This window comes from Lynx canadensis, chromosome X (genome assembly GCF_007474595.2).
Source record: "Lynx canadensis isolate LIC74 chromosome X, mLynCan4.pri.v2, whole genome shotgun sequence".
Taxonomy (NCBI): Eukaryota; Metazoa; Chordata; class Mammalia; order Carnivora; family Felidae; genus Lynx; species Lynx canadensis.
This window is the reverse complement of record NC_044321.2, coordinates 69649230-69664966: the sequence shown is the minus strand read 5'-3', so window position 1 is coordinate 69664966 and position 15737 is coordinate 69649230. Positions and strand designations below refer to the sequence as shown.

Here is a 15737-nt window from a genome sequence, read left to right as displayed (position 1 = left end):
TACAAGAGGCCTAGCTTTTGGTCTGTCTTGGCTTTCAACATCCCTTTTTCACTTAGAAATAAGCTTAATTATTTCTAGCTTTTGATTTAAAGTATGAGATGTGCAACTCTTTCTTTCACTAGAATACTTAGAGGCCATTATAGAGTTAATAATTTGCCTAATTTCAGTATTATTGTGTCTTAGGGAATAGGGAGGCTTGAGGAGAGGGTAGAGACTGGGGAACATTGGCTGGTGAAGCAGTTGGAGTACACAAAGCATTTATCAATGAAATTTGTGGTTCTATATGTATGGGCTCAGTTCATGGAACCCCTAAACAACTACAATAGTGACATCAAAGATCACTGATCATACGTAACCATAAAAAAATAATAAAAAAGTTTGAAATATTGTGAGAATTACAAAAATGTGAATTAGAGATATTAAGTAAGCAAAATGCTGTTGGAAAAATGGTACCAGTAGATTTGCTCAATGCATGGTTGCCACAGACCTTCATATTTGTAAAAAAAAAAAATGCAGTATTTGCAAAGTGTAATAAAGCAAAGCACAATAAAATGTGCTATGCCTGAATGTTGGTGCAGTTCCTACAATACATTTCTGGCTTTAAACGTTTTTACTCATAATCATTTGATAATTATTATACATTAGATACATGTTTTACTGGTTCCTCTCTCTTTAAAGTACATTTTGTGTCATGGACATCCAGCAGCAAAAGGGCGTTAAGAGGAATATGGAGAACACAGTTTTGGGGACATCTTAAGCCCAAAAATGTACTTCTAAGTAATGTGATAGTAGAATATTCATGGTTATCAAAAGAATATCTGTTTTGAGAACTTGTAGGCATTTCCTGTATTGGCTATCAATGTGACATCACAAGTCAAAATCTAAGCATAGTGCTCACAGGTAAAAGTGTAAATTGGGCTTCACATTTTGACAAGTGTTTTATATACGAGAGAATATAGTTTTCTCAGATTGAAGATTAAATTGAGAATTAATATTGAAACTTTTGGTTTTATAGAGAAACATTGACCTGATTGTCATTTTAATTATACGGCCATGCAATATATTAGTAGTGCCTATAGCATATCAGCATACTGCATATCAATAAACATTAATTAATTAATACTTTAAATATTTATTTATTTATTTTGAGAGAGAGAGAGCCCTAGCAAGGGAAGGGCAGAGACAGAGGGAGAGAGTATCCTAAGCAGGCTCCCCTCTATCAGCACAGAGCCGGATGTAGTCAGTCAATCTCACAAACCGTGACATCATGACCTGAGCCAAAATCAATAGTCAGGTGCTCAACCAACTGAGGTACCCCAATAAACATTATTTTAAAATAATTTTCCATTTTACTTTAAATTCTGGGTTTCTAGTTTTAGTGCTGGAATCCTTAAATTAAAGACGTTCATTTGGAAACATTTTGGTATATGTTTGGCTATACTGTTGACATATTACTTTGCTTATTTCAATATCTTTCAGATATGTAACATTTTTAAATTTTAACACTCTATACCTACTGCTTTTAGCCATTATGAATAATCAAAATTAATATGATCTGTTTTCAAATACTGAAGTGCATATAATTCAGAAGTAATGAGTCATAATTTAATCCTTTGAAAATAATAAGTGAAGAATTTAACAAATATTAAAGATATTTGAAACATTTATTGTCCATGAATTAATTATATGAATGCAACATATGTGATATATAAGTATATAAATAATGCAGAAATTGGACATTCAGGCACATGTATATGTTACATGTTTCAAATTCTGTTCTAAAATCTTTACAAGCTAATTTTTTTCAAACATCATGGAGTTTGAAAAAAAGATAATTTGAGAGTTAACTAAACTCTAATGATAGAAGAATGAAAATGAGATCTACCCCTTATGTCTAATATTTTATTTCTACTTTTCAGATTTCCATTTTGACAGTGCCAGCAGTGGAGACAGGAACTTTTGCTGTTCGGGTCATTGAGTTATGTTCCTCAACAATGACATGCATGAAAGGCACATGTAAGCACAGTAGAATCTGGTTGTCTTATGTGTTTGTTTTGGGAGTAAAGGGGGACAACCATTGATAAAGTTGTCTGGGTTCTGATTATAGTTTTGCTATATATATATATATATATATATATATATATGTATATAGGCAATGTATATATATGTATATAGGCAATGTATATATATGTGTATATATATATACACACACGTATATACACACACACACACACATATATATATATATATACACACACACATATATATATACACACATGTATATATAAATATACATCCAAGTTAGTTAGCATATAGTGCAATAATGATTTCAGGAGTAGAATCCAGCGATTCATCCCCTACATATAACACCCAGTGCTTATCCCAACAGGTGTCTTCCTGATGCCCCTTACCCATCTAGCCATCCCCCCACCCACAACCCCTCCAGCAACCCTGTTTGTTCTCTATATTTAAGAGTCTCTTATGTTTTCCACCTCCCTGTTTTTATATTATTTTTGCTTCCCTTCCCCTATGTTCATCTGTTTTGTGTCTTAAATCCCACACGAGTAAAGTCATATGATATTTATATTTCTCTAATTTCACTTAGCATAATACCCTCCACTTCCATCCACATTGTTGGAAATGACAAGATTTCATTCTTTTTGATTGCTGAGTAATGTTCCATTGTATATGTGTACCACGTCTTCTTTATCCTTTCATCTGTGGATGGACATTTGGGCTCTTTCCATACTTTGGCTATTGTCAATAGCCCTGCTATAAACATTGGGGTGCATGTGTCCCTTCGAAGCAGCACTCCTTTATCCTTTGGATAAAAACCTAGTGGTGCCATTGCACGGTCCTAGGGTAATTGTATTTTTTAACTTTTTGAGGAATCTCCATGCTGCTTTCCAGAGTGGCTGCACCAGTTTGCATTCCCACCAGTGCAAAAGAGTTCCCCTTTCTCCACATCCTCACCAACATCTGTTGTTGCCTGAGTTGTTAATTTTAGCTATTCTGACTGGTGTGAGGTGGTAACTCATTTTGGTTTTGATTTGTATTTCCCTCATGATGAGTGATGTTGAGCATTTTTTCATGTGTCTGTTAGCCATCTGCATGTCTTCTTTGGAAGTGTCTATTCATGCCTTCTGTACATTTATTAACTGGATTATTTGTTTTTTGGGTGTCGAGTTTGATAAGTTGCTTACAGATTTTGCATATTTACCTTTTATCTGATATGGCATTTGCAAATTATCTTCTTCCATTCCGTTGCAGTTGCCTTTTAGTTTTGCTGACAGTTTCCTTCATTGTGAAAAAGATTTTTATCTTGATGAGGTCCCAATAGTTCATTTTTGCTTTTGTTTCCCTTGCCTCCAGAAACGTGTCAAGTAAGAATTGCTATGACTGAGGTCAAATAGATTTTTGCCTGCTTTCTCCTCTAGGATTTTGATGGCTTCCTGTCTTACGTTTAGGCGTTTTATTCATTTTCAGTTTATTTTTGTGTTTGGTGTAAGAAAGTAGTTCAGGTTCATTCTTTTGCATGTCGCTGTCCACTTTTCCCAGCACCACTTGCTGAAGAGACTGTCTTTATTCCATTGAATATTGTTTCCTGCTTTGTCAAAGATTAGTTGGCCATACGTTTGTGGGTCCATTTCTGGGTTCTCTATTATGTTCCATTGATCTGAGTGTCTGTTCTTGTGCCACTACCATACTGTCCTGGTGATTACACCTTTGTAATACAGCTTGAAGTCTGGAATTGTGATTCCTCCTGCTTTGGTTTTCTTTTTCAGGATTGCTTTGGCTATGTGGGGTCTTTTCTGGTTCCATAAAATTTTCGGATTATTTATTCTAGCTCTGTGAAGAATGTTGGGGTTATTTTGATAGGGATTGCATTAAATATGTAGATTGCTTTGGGTAGTATCGACATTTTAACAATATTTGTTCTTCCTATGCAGGAGCATTGAATAATTTTCCATTTTTTTGTGTCTTCTTCATTTTCTTTCATAAGCTTTCTATATTTTTCATGGTATAGATTTTTCACCTCTTTGCTTATATTTATTCCTTGGTATTTTATGGTTTTTGGTGCAATTGTCAATGGGGTAGATTACTTGATTTCTCTTTCTATTGCTTCGTTATTGGTGTATAGAAATGCAACTGGTTTCTGTGCATTGATTTTATATTCTGTGACTTTGCTGAATTCATGAATCATTTCTAGCATTTTTTTGGTGGAATCTTATGGGTTTTCCATATAGAGTATCATGTTATCTGTGAAGAGTGAAAGTTTGACTTCCTCCTTGCCAATTTGGATGCCTTTTATTTCTTTGTGTTCTCTGATTACTGAGGTTAGGACTTCCAATACTATGTTGAATAACACTGGCAAGAGTGGACATCCCTGTCATATTCCTGACCTTGGGGGAAAAGCTCTGTTTTCCCCATTGAGGATGATAGTAGCAATGGGTCTCTCGTATGTGGCTTTTGTGATCTTGAGTTATGGTCCTTCTATCCCTACTTTCTTGAGGGTTTTTATCAAGAAAGGATGCTGTATTTTGTCAAATGCTTTCTCTGCATCTATTGAAAGGATCATGTGGTTCTTGTCCTTTCTTTTATTACTGTGATGTATCACATTGATTGATTTGCAGATACTGAACCAGCCTTTCATCCCATTATAAATCCCACTTGATCGTGGCAAATAATTCACTTAATGTATTGTTGGATCCGGTTGGCTGATATCTTGTTGAAAATTTTTGCATCCATGTTCATCAGGGAAATTGATCTCTAGTTCTCCTTTTTGAGTGGGGTCTTTCTCTGGTTTTGGAATCAAGGTAATGCTGGTGCCATAGAATGAGTTTGGATATTTTCCTTCTGTTTCTATTTTTTGGAACAGCTTCAAAAACATAGATGTTAACTCTTCTTTAAATGTTTTGTAGAATTCTCCTGGAAAGCTATCCAGCCATGGGCTCTTGTTTTTTGGGAGATTTTTGATTACTAATTAAATTTCTGTTCAAATTATCTATTTCTTCTTGTTTCAGCTCTGGTAGTTTATGTTTCCAGGATTTTGTCCTTTTCTTCTAGATTGCCCAATTTATTGGCATATAATTGCTCATAATATTCTCTTATTATTGTTTGTATTTATGCAGTGTTTGTGATCTCTCATCTTTAATTCTTGATTTTATTTATTTGAGTCCTTTTTCTTTTTGATTAATCTGCCTAGGTGTTTATCAATTTTGTTAATTCTTTCAAAGAACCAGTTTCTGGTTTCATTGAGCTGTTCTACTGGTTTTGTTTATTTATTTATTTGCTTTGGGTTTCAATAGCATTGATTTCTGCTCTAATCTGTATTTTCCTGTCTTTTGTTGGTTTGGGGTTTTATATGCTGTTCTTTTGCAGCTCTTTAAGGTTGTGGATTAGATTCTGTATCTGAGACCTTTCTTCCTTCTTTAGAAGGCCTGGATTCGTATATACTTTCCTCTTATGACCACCTTTGCTGCATCCCAGAGGTTTTGGGCTATGGTATTTTCATTTTCATTGGCTTCCATGTACTTTTTAATTTCCTCTTTAACTTCTTGGTTTGCGCATTCATTTTTGGTAAGATGTTCTTTAGTCTTCCAGTATTTGTTGTCTCTCGAAATTTTTTCTTGTGGTTGATTTTGAGTTTTATACCACTGTGGTTTGAAAATATGCATGGTATGATCTTGATGTTTTTGTACTTGTTGAGGGCTGGTTTCCCACTATGTGATCTATTCAGGAAAATGTTCCATGTGCACTCAAGAAGAATGTATATTCTGCTGCTTTAGGATGAAATGTTCTGAATATATCTGTTAAGTCCACCCAGTCCCATGTGTCATTAAAGCCATTGTTTCCTTGTAGATTTTCTGTTTAGATGATCTTCTTGTAAACAGCATATAGATGGATCTTGTTTTCTTATCCATAATGTTACCCTATGTCTTTTGATTGAAGCATTTAGTCCATTGACATTTAGAGCGAGTACTGAAATATATGGACTTATTGCCATTGTGTTGCTTGTAGAGTTGGTGTTTCTGCTAGTGTTCTTTGGTCCTTTCTAGTCTTTGTGACTTTTTTTTCTTATTTGTTTTGGTTTTGCTTTTCTCCTCTCAGCAAGTCCCCCTTAAAATTTCTTGCAGGGCTGGTTTAGTGATTATGAACTCTAGTTTTTGTTTGGGAAACTTTTTATCTCTCCTTCCACTTTGAATGACAGTCTTGCTGGATAAAGAATTCTTGGTTGCATATTTTTCTGATTCAGCATGTTAAATATATCCTGCCACTCCGTTCCAGCCTGTCACACTTTGTGGATACATGTTCTGCAAATCTGTTCTCTCTTCCCTTATAGGTTAAGGGCTTTCTTCCCTTGCTGCTTTCATAATTCTCTCCTTGTCTGTATATTTTGTGAATTTGACTATGATTTCCCTTGTTAATGGTCGGTTTTTGTTTAATGTAATGGGAGTTCTCTGTGCTTCCTGGATTTTTTTTATCTGTGTCTTTCCACAGGTTAGGAAAGTTTTCCAGTATGATTTGCTCATATACAGCTTCTACCCCTTTTACTCTCTATTCATCTTCTTGGACCCCTATGATTCTGATGTTATTCCTTTTTAATGAGTCACTGAGTTCTCTAATTCTTATATCATGCTCTTTTGCCTATCCCCCCCCCCCCGCCTTTTTTCTGCTTCATTATTCTCTATAAGTGTCTCTTGTATATTGTTGATTCGCTGCTCTGATTCATCCATCCTTCCTGTCGTGGCATCCATTCTAGATTGCATCTCATTTATTGCATTTTTACTTTTGTCCTGACCAGGTTTATTTCAATGCATTTTTTTCAACCCTAGCCAGTATTCTTATCATCGAGATTCTAAATTCTGGCTCAGACATCTTGCTTATATCTATGTTGATTAAGTCCCTGGCTGTCATTTTTTCTTGTTCTTTCTTTTGAGGTGGATTCCTTCCTATCTTCATTTTGGAGGAAGAAAAGTATTAATAAAATACAAAAATAAATTTTGGGAGATTAAAAACGACACCAAAACAAATTCAAATAAAGTAAGCTAGATCCTAGGTGTGTTTTGGTCTAGCTATTGACCATATTTTTTTTTATTCACACACTTTTTGTTCACATACTTTATGTTCATACAATAAGTCATTCTATACCTTCCCCTTGCCTCAGTTGGTTTTGTACCTAAATCTTCATAGGCCCCATTTTTAAGTTCTCCAGTGAGTTTCTGTGACATTCCAGTTCGTTTTGTAATTTTACTTATGCTTATTACAAACATACTTTCAAAAAAATTTTTTTTACTACTACTGGTTTTCTTCTTTGATTTTCCTTAGAATTCTTAATCCAGTTTCTTCTACCATATGTAAATGATCAACTTAACGTTTTTATGAGTCTAAAGTTACATAGTACTTTCATTTCTTTTACTAATATGTATCAAAATTTTTGTCTCTAACACTGTTCAGATATCATGCCTTCTACCACATATTTTGTAAAGATGTTTCAGTAAGTACAAACCAGCAAGGATACATTAGATGTCATTATGCCTAGATCTAAATTGTGTACTGTAGTGATTACAAAGAAGCACACAGTGGCATCCCTAATTTGAAATGTTCATAATCTTATTAGACACCTAATAGAGCAAGACACTATTAACTGTGTGCAGTGTACTCTAATAGACATTTCAGGATAGGTGTAGTTGAGTACAACATAGTTCTGACCTTAGGGTACTCACAATCTAGTGGGACAGATAAGACAAACACAAAAGTCTCTGTAAGAGGCAGAATATGAAAGTACCAAAAGAGTGGTACCAACAAACAGCAGACTGGAGAGATTCATAGGAGGGAAGAAACAGTATCTTAAAAATTTTGTAAACTTATATTAATTTTTCTTCAAACTGTTACATGAATTATGAGAAGCAGAAGACTAATCTGGTTTGGCATAGTTAATGAAAACATGACAATGTCTTCAGTTGTAGAACTACTGCTTACTAAAAAATGTCAAAATGTGGTTAAACAGAGAGGAATGGGAGCTTGTTGCTAGTAGGCAGAGTGAAGAAAACTTTGCCCTTCTTGTTGTAATCTTAAATTTCCATTTGAGGAGTAGCTTACTCATGGTTTTCCCCCTTTTATAGTGATTTGTGATATAAGTAAATCTTTACCATGACAGTTACCCTTATTATTTTTCCCATTACTTTTACCAGTTTTTTGTCATGTCTTTTTTATCTTTATTAGTGTCTTAAATATAAAACTACATTCATCTTTGATTTTCTGAATTACATTTATTTTATGTTTTGAATATCTTTTGTAAATTTATTTTTATAAATTATTTCTCTATGTGAAGTACTTTTGTATCTCCAGTCTAACAATATTCATTATTGACAGTTTAAAAAAGGAAAGTAAAATTACTATAATCCTATAGATGACAAACACTTGGTATGTGTTTACCTTGTTTTTTTATATGTATATACATATATATGTTCCATAAGTATCCAGTACTGTTTTATATATTTTATAATCTACTTTTCAAAAACACTTAATACACCAGAATTTTTTTGTGTGTCTTTGATATTTTCAGTGATTGTGGGTATGCCATCTTTAATATCATGCTATTGAGATTAAGTGAAAATTTTTACATCATAGTCCTAGAAAAAAACAGCTGGCCTAATAAATATTTGTGAAATTACATTAATTTTTAAAAACTTTTGAGTGGAATTATTGGGTCAAAGTATGTAGGCTTTTTTTATTTTGAAGTTATAGACTCAGGTATTTGCAAAGATATTACAGAGAAGTCCCATGTACCCTTCACTCAGTTTCTTCCAATAGTTATATTTTATAAAATTATAGTACAATATCAAAACCAGGAAATTGACATTGTTATAATGTGTGCATGCAATTTTATCACCTGTGTAGATGCTTGTGACCATCCCACAATGATTCCTAACATTACCCTTTTGTAGCCATAGCTGTATCTCTCCCTCCCCACACTGGGCACCTAATCCCTGGAAACCACTAATGTGTTTTCTATCTTAGTAATTTTGTCATTTTGATGGTGTCATTTAGAATGAGTCATACAATAGGTTAATCTTTTGATTACCTATTTTTTTTTACTCACTGTAATTTTAAGATTCATCTAAATTGTTGCATGTATCAATAGTACATTCCTGTTTATTACTTAGTAGTAGTCCATGGTAAGCTGTACTTCTTTCTGGCCTCCATGGTTTCTAGTGAAAAATCTGCCATTATTTGAATGGTTTTTCCCATATAGCTAATGTGGTTCTTTTTCCCCTCAGGCTGCTTTCAAGATTTTCTTCTTAGTCTTTAATTGTTGTAAGTTTTAAAAAAAAAAATTTTTTTTTTCAACGTTTATTTATTTTTGGGACAGAGAGAGACAGAGCATGAACGGGGGAGGGGCAGAGAGAGAGGGAGACACAGAATCAGAAACAGGCTCCAGGCTCTGAGCCATCAGCCCAGAGCCCGACGCGGGGCTCGAACTCACGGACCGCGAGATCGTGACCTGGCTGAAGTCGGACGCTTAACCGACTGCGCCACCCAGGCGCCCCTAATTGTTGTAAGTTTTAATATAATGTGTCTTGGCATAGATTTCTTTGGAATTATTCTATTTGAGATTTGTACAGCTTCCTGAATTTGCAGGTTTCTTTTGCCAAATTCAGGAAGTGTTCATCCTTTACTTCTCCAAATACTTTCCAGTCTTACCCTCTTTTTCCTCGTGTAACATGACTATTAGATCTTTCACTATAGTTCCACATGTCTCTGAGGCTCTATTTCTTTATTCAGAAATATTTATTATACCTGTTTAGAGGAATTTATCATGCTAGGGACAGTGGATTATACAAAGGAATATAGCCAAAATAGTAATAATAATAAGATAGTACAAAGAGCAAGAAGAGCCCAAAGTATGTGTTTTTCTGTTCATTTTTATGTAGGCTATTTTCTTTCATTTTGCATTGCATCATTTCAAGTTCACTAATTTTTTCCTTTGTCCATTCCATTCTGTTGAGCCATCCATTGATGGTTTTTTAATTTAATTTGTGTATTTTTCAGATTAAAAATTTCCAGTTCTCCTTTAAATCTCCTATTTGCTGAGGCTTTCTATTTCTTTGCAGGGACTTTCTGTTGTTTCATTTTTTTCCAGCAGGTTTGTAATTGCTCACTAATGCATTTTTATGATGGCTGCATTGAATCTTGTTTAACTCCATCAGCTGTGTCATGTTGGCATCTGTCATTGATTGTCTTTTTGCAGTCAAGTTCAGGTTTTCCTGTTTTTTGGTATAATGAGTAGTTTTGGATTGATACCTGGGCATTATTATTCTGTAATGGGACTTGGATCTTATTCTGTTTTAGTAGGAGCCCTCTGACATTGCTCTGGTGGATAAAGGGAGTGCCACCTTTTTACTGTCAGGGAAATGTAAGTCCCAGTTCCTCACTTGCCCTCTGCTGGAACCTGGAGGTTGGAGAATTTCCTCATTACTGCAGAGTGATTATATTGTAGGCTCTCCACTAGGCCTCTAACTGATTTCACCCTGGTTAGAAAGAACACAGGAATACCTTGTTACTTATTGTTCCCCACATGGTCTTCATTGACACAATCAGGAGAGGGGTATGACCTCATTATTCAGGGAGTGGTGGGAGACCACACTCTCCATTAGACTTCCACTGACACCACACCATTGGTGGTGTCAGTGGTGCCTCATTACTGCTGGGGAAGGGTTGAAATCCAGCATCCTGCCATGGTCTCTACTGACACTGCAGAGGATGAAGACTGTTGTTACTCTTGGTGAGAATGAAGGTTTTGGCTACTTACTTGGCCTTTTTTGATATCCTCCCCCAATGGGGCGGTTGAGACAACTTCATTACAAGCTGGTGTGGGGTGGAAGTCTAGACTCCTTCTTCAGCCTTTAATGGTGAGTGTAGAGGGTTAAGGTGTGTGTGTGTGTGGTGGTTGAGTGGAGTAGAGTAATAGCTGTCTAAAAGTTTTCTCTTTTACTAGGTGGCTTCTTTATTGATCCTTGACTAGAGAAAACACTTTTACTGGGATTTTTTTTTTTTTATCTGAACCCATTGATGTTTCTGGGTTGCTAGTTTCACTAGTAACCAGTCTGGGCTATATGAAGCAAGAAGAAAACCCAGGGAACTCTGCTATTTTGTTTCTTTCATCCAAAGGTCCCTAGCTAGACTCCTTTCTTCTGTATACCTCTCAGTCATCTTATGTTTGTTTTATGTATTATGTCCAAGATTTTTATCTATGCCTTAGCAGGAGGAAGAGGAAAAAGTACCTTTTAATCAGTCGTTCTGGAAGTAGAAGTCCTAGAGTGTCTAGAGTTTTAAGGCTTTTCATATATAGTGTCAAATTGTATCCCTCCCAGAGTTGTATCAATTTACATATTCAGTGGTAGTTTATAAGCAAGCATGTCTGTTTCTCCAAACCCTCAAGAGTACTGGTTATTAGCAAAACTCCTTTGCCAAATTGAAACTTGGAAAATGATATTTTGTTTAAATTTGTTTTTAAAAACTCATGAAGTTGAAGCTTTTGAACATTGGATATTTATACTTTTGTGAATCCCTTATTCTTTCCACTTATTATACTGCTTATTCTTTTCTTACCAACTTACAAGAGCAATATAAACATTACAGATATCAACCCTTGATTTTAAGTGTTGCAAGTATATTTCTTGGTTCATTCAGTATTCTTTCAAAAGTGTGGGATAAGTAGAGGACATTATTTTAGGTCTTGTAAGTGAGACAGAAAGTGATGAAGAAAGCTTTCTGATCTCAGGAAGCTTTAAATTTAGTGGGGAAGGGAAAATCAACAGCAATAACTTAAAAAAAAATACAGCAGCAAAGCAATGTAACTTACGAATACAAGCAACAAAGGGCACCTGGATGGCTCAGTCAGTTGGGTGTCTGATTCTTGATTTTGGCTCAGGTCATGATCTCATGGTTCATGAGATCGAGCCCCATGTTAGGCTCTGTGCTGACAGTGTGGAGCCTGCTTGGGATTCTTTCTCTTCCTCTCTCTCTTCTCCTTCCATGCTCTCACCTCCCTTTCTTAAAATAAATAAATAAACATTAACAAAGAATACAAGCAACAAATGTTGAATGCAGGAAATACTGTGCTCTAAAATCTAAAGAATCCTTCAAGAAAAATAAGGGGCATGATCTTGTCCTTAAAAATGATGTATAAGAAGAGGAGAGGAGGCTGGGAAGACGACAGAGTAGGAGGATCTTAAGCTTGCCTCATCCAATGAATACAACTAGATAACACTCACATCAGCATATATAACCCAGAGAACAATCTGAAGACTGGAAGAACAAACTAAAGGTAGAAAAGAGGCCATATTGAAGAAGGTAGGAAAAGCAAAGATACAGTGTGAGAATAAAACAGACTATGGCCATCCTAGGTGGGGACAGAGACTGTGGTGCAGAGAAGGGGGAGAAACAGAGTATCACACCAGGGGACCTGCACAGAGAAGACAAATAGCCATAATATTTGGCTTCAAAAGCAAGAAGGGATGAATTTTGTGAGTTCTTACAACAAGTGGGATTTAAAGCTTTGAATTTTAAAAATCACTGTGCTCAATTCTGGGAGAGCCCAGAGAGCATTAGGAAGTGGAATCCTTGCTCTTAAGGAGACAGCACAAAAAACACCCTGCAGAGATAAAGTATGGAAACGGCAGCTTGAAAAATGTCTGAGGCAGGGGCCTGAGGCAGGGGCGCCTGGGTTAGGCATCTGACTTCGGTTCAGGTCATGATCTCACAGTTCATGAGTTCAAGCCCCGCATTGGGTGCTGTGCTGACAGCTTGGAGCCTGGAGCCTGCTTCGGATTCTGTGTCTCCCTCTCTCTCTGCCCCTTCCATGCTTATGCTGTGTCTCTCAATAATAAATAAATGCTAAAAAAAAATCCATAAAAATAAAAAAAAGAAAGAAAGAAAAATGTCTGAGGCAGATGGGAGGGAGAGAATTACTCATCTCAGAGCTTTGCCCAGAGAAGCAGGAATCACTGGGAGAGCATTCCAAGAACAAAGGACCTGACAGACGCCATTTCCCTCCCCCACCCACAGCATAAACACACCACCACCTACCAGAACCAGCACAGCAATGACACTTGCTACCTAACTTGCTTACACCAAGCCTCCCTCACCCCACCACCCAGATTTCAATGGATCTCCCCTTCCCAGTCAGGCTTGCCTTCAGTCCGGGTGCTGCAGGACCCCTCTGCCAGAAGACCTGTGCAAACCCAACACCTTGTCTTCTGACCCACACGTTTTGTGGGAACTCAGTTTCAGTGATGGCAACAGCAAGTCTCATTTTACAAGAAGACCACACACCTTCTGAAAATGCACCCCACCCACCTGGGACCAAACACCATACAACATGCAAAGAGAGCCTCTGCAGACAACTGGACTGAAGGAAAGGGAGGCCAGGACTCAACAAGGGGATAGGCAACACACATAGGAGCCCCTCCCTGAAGTGCCAGGCACTGGGCAACAAGGAACATTGCACTGCAGAACACTATAGAACCTCTTCTTCATAAGGCCGTTGCCTTCAAGAGCAAGAGACATAGCTGCCGTTACTAACACAGAGAAACAGACACAGTTAGACAAAATGAGAACAGAAATATGTCCCAAATGAAAGAACATGGCCAAACCATAGCAAGACACCTATGCAAAATGGATATAAGGAATATATCTGATTGAGAACTTAAAGTAATGATCATAAAGGTACTCACTGGACTTGAGGTAAAAGTGGAGGACATCAGTGAGACCCTTAACAGATGAAAAAGAACCAATCAGAGAAGAATCAACACAATAAGTGAAATTAAAAATATACTTCATGGGATAAATAGCAGGCTAGAGGAAACAGAGGAAGGAATTAATGACCTGTAAGACAGAGTAAGGGAAAGGAGTCAACCTAAATAAATGAGAGTAAAAAAAAATTATGGAAATTGAGGTAACTCAGTGACTCCATCAGGCAAAATAACATTTACATTACAGGGATCCCAGAAGAAGGAGAGAGAGAAAAAGGAGCATAAAATGTGTTTGACAAAAGAATAGCTGAAAACTTCCATAATCTGAGGTAGGAAACATCCAGATCCAGAAGGTTCAGAAATCCCCCAACAAATTCAATGCAAGCAGGTCCACACCAACACATATAGTAATTAAAATGGAAAATAGTAGGGGCGCCTGGGTGGCGCCATCAGTTAAGCATCTGACTCTTGATGCCCGTCTCCCTCTGCCCCTCCCCCCTCTCAAAAGAAACTTAAAAAAAAATTAAAAATCAGCAAGAGTGGGGTGCCTGCATGGCTCAGTCGGCTAATTGCCCAACTCTTGATTTTGGCTCAGACCATGATCTCATGATTCCTGAGATGGAACCCCACATCAGGCACTGCATTTGACAGCACAGAGTCTGCTTGGGATTCTCTCTCCACCTCTCTCTCTTCCCCTCCCCTGCTCACACACTTTCTCTCCCTCTCTCTCTCTCTTAAAATAAATAAACATTTTTTATTAAAAAGCAGCAAAAGGAGCACCTGAGTGGCTCAGTCAGTTGAGGGTCCAATTCTTGATTTCAGCTCAGGTCATGATCTCATGGTTGTCAGATGGAGCCCCGTGTAGGGCTCCATGCTGAGTGTGGAGCCTGCTTGGAATTCTCTCCCTCTTTCTCTCTGCCCTTCCCTCACTAGTTTGTTCTTTCTCTGTCTCTCTCTCCCCCTCCCTCCCTCCTCTCCCTTTCCCTCTCCCTTCCCCTCTCCCTCTCCCTTTTCTTCTCCCTTTCCCTCACCCTTTCCCTCTTTTTCAAAATAAATGAACATTTTTAAGAAATGCAAGAGAAAAGAAGACCATTACATAACAAGGGAAACCACATAAGGCTATCAAGGGATATTTTAGCAGAAACTTTCCAGGCCAGAAGGGAGTGGCATGATATATTCAAAGTGCTGAAAAGGAAAAACCTGAAACCAAGAATACTTTTTCCAGCAAGGCTATCATCCAGAAAAGGAGAAATAAAGAGTTTCTGAGGCAAACAAAAACTAAAAGAGCTCATGGCCACTAAACCAGCACTACAAGCAATGTTAAAGGGGACTCTTTGATTGGGAAAGAAAGATCATAAGTAACAGTAAGAAAACTAGGAAGCACAAAAGCAATAAAAATAAGTATATCTCTAAAAATCAGTCAAGGGGCTCACAAAGTAAAAGGATGTAAAATATGACACCATATAGGGTGCTGTATGCATAAGATGTTATGTATGAGCCTAAAGATAACCACATATCAAAATTTATTGCAGTTACACAAAAAATAAAGACAAAGAAATGCAAGCATATCACTAAAGAAAGTCATAAACTCACAAGGGAAGAGCGCAGGAGAAGAAAGGGAGGGAAAGGAACTACAAAAACAACCATAAAGAAGTAACAAATGGCAATAAATACATACCTGTCAATAATTATTTTAACTGTAAATGGATTAAATGCTACAGTCTAAAGACATAGCATGACAGAATGCATTAAAAAGGAAGACCCATCTATATGCTGCCTACAAGACACTCATTTTAGACCTAAAGACACCTGAAGATTAAAACTGAAGGGATGGGGGCACCTGGGTGGTTCAGTTGGTTGAGCATCTGACTCTTGATATTGGCTTAGGTGATGATCTCAAGGTTGTGAGATCAAGCCGTGTGTCAGGCTCTGAGGTGACAGCATGGAGCCTGATTGGGATTCTCTCCTTCTCTATCT

General features: G+C 36.9%; 1 protein-coding gene across 2 annotated transcripts in view; it reads left to right on the top strand.

Annotated features, from left to right (window-relative positions):
• The window catches only part of CHM (CHM Rab escort protein), a 272466-nt gene that overhangs the window by 193096 nt on the left and 63633 nt on the right, over positions 1-15737 (top strand). For both annotated transcript variants that reach the window (XM_030305231.1, XM_032592095.1), the window contains exon 12: positions 1920-2016. In XM_030305231.1, the coding sequence (XP_030161091.1) occupies positions 1920-2016 (97 nt within the window). The remainder of the gene's footprint in view (positions 1-1919; positions 2017-15737) is intronic.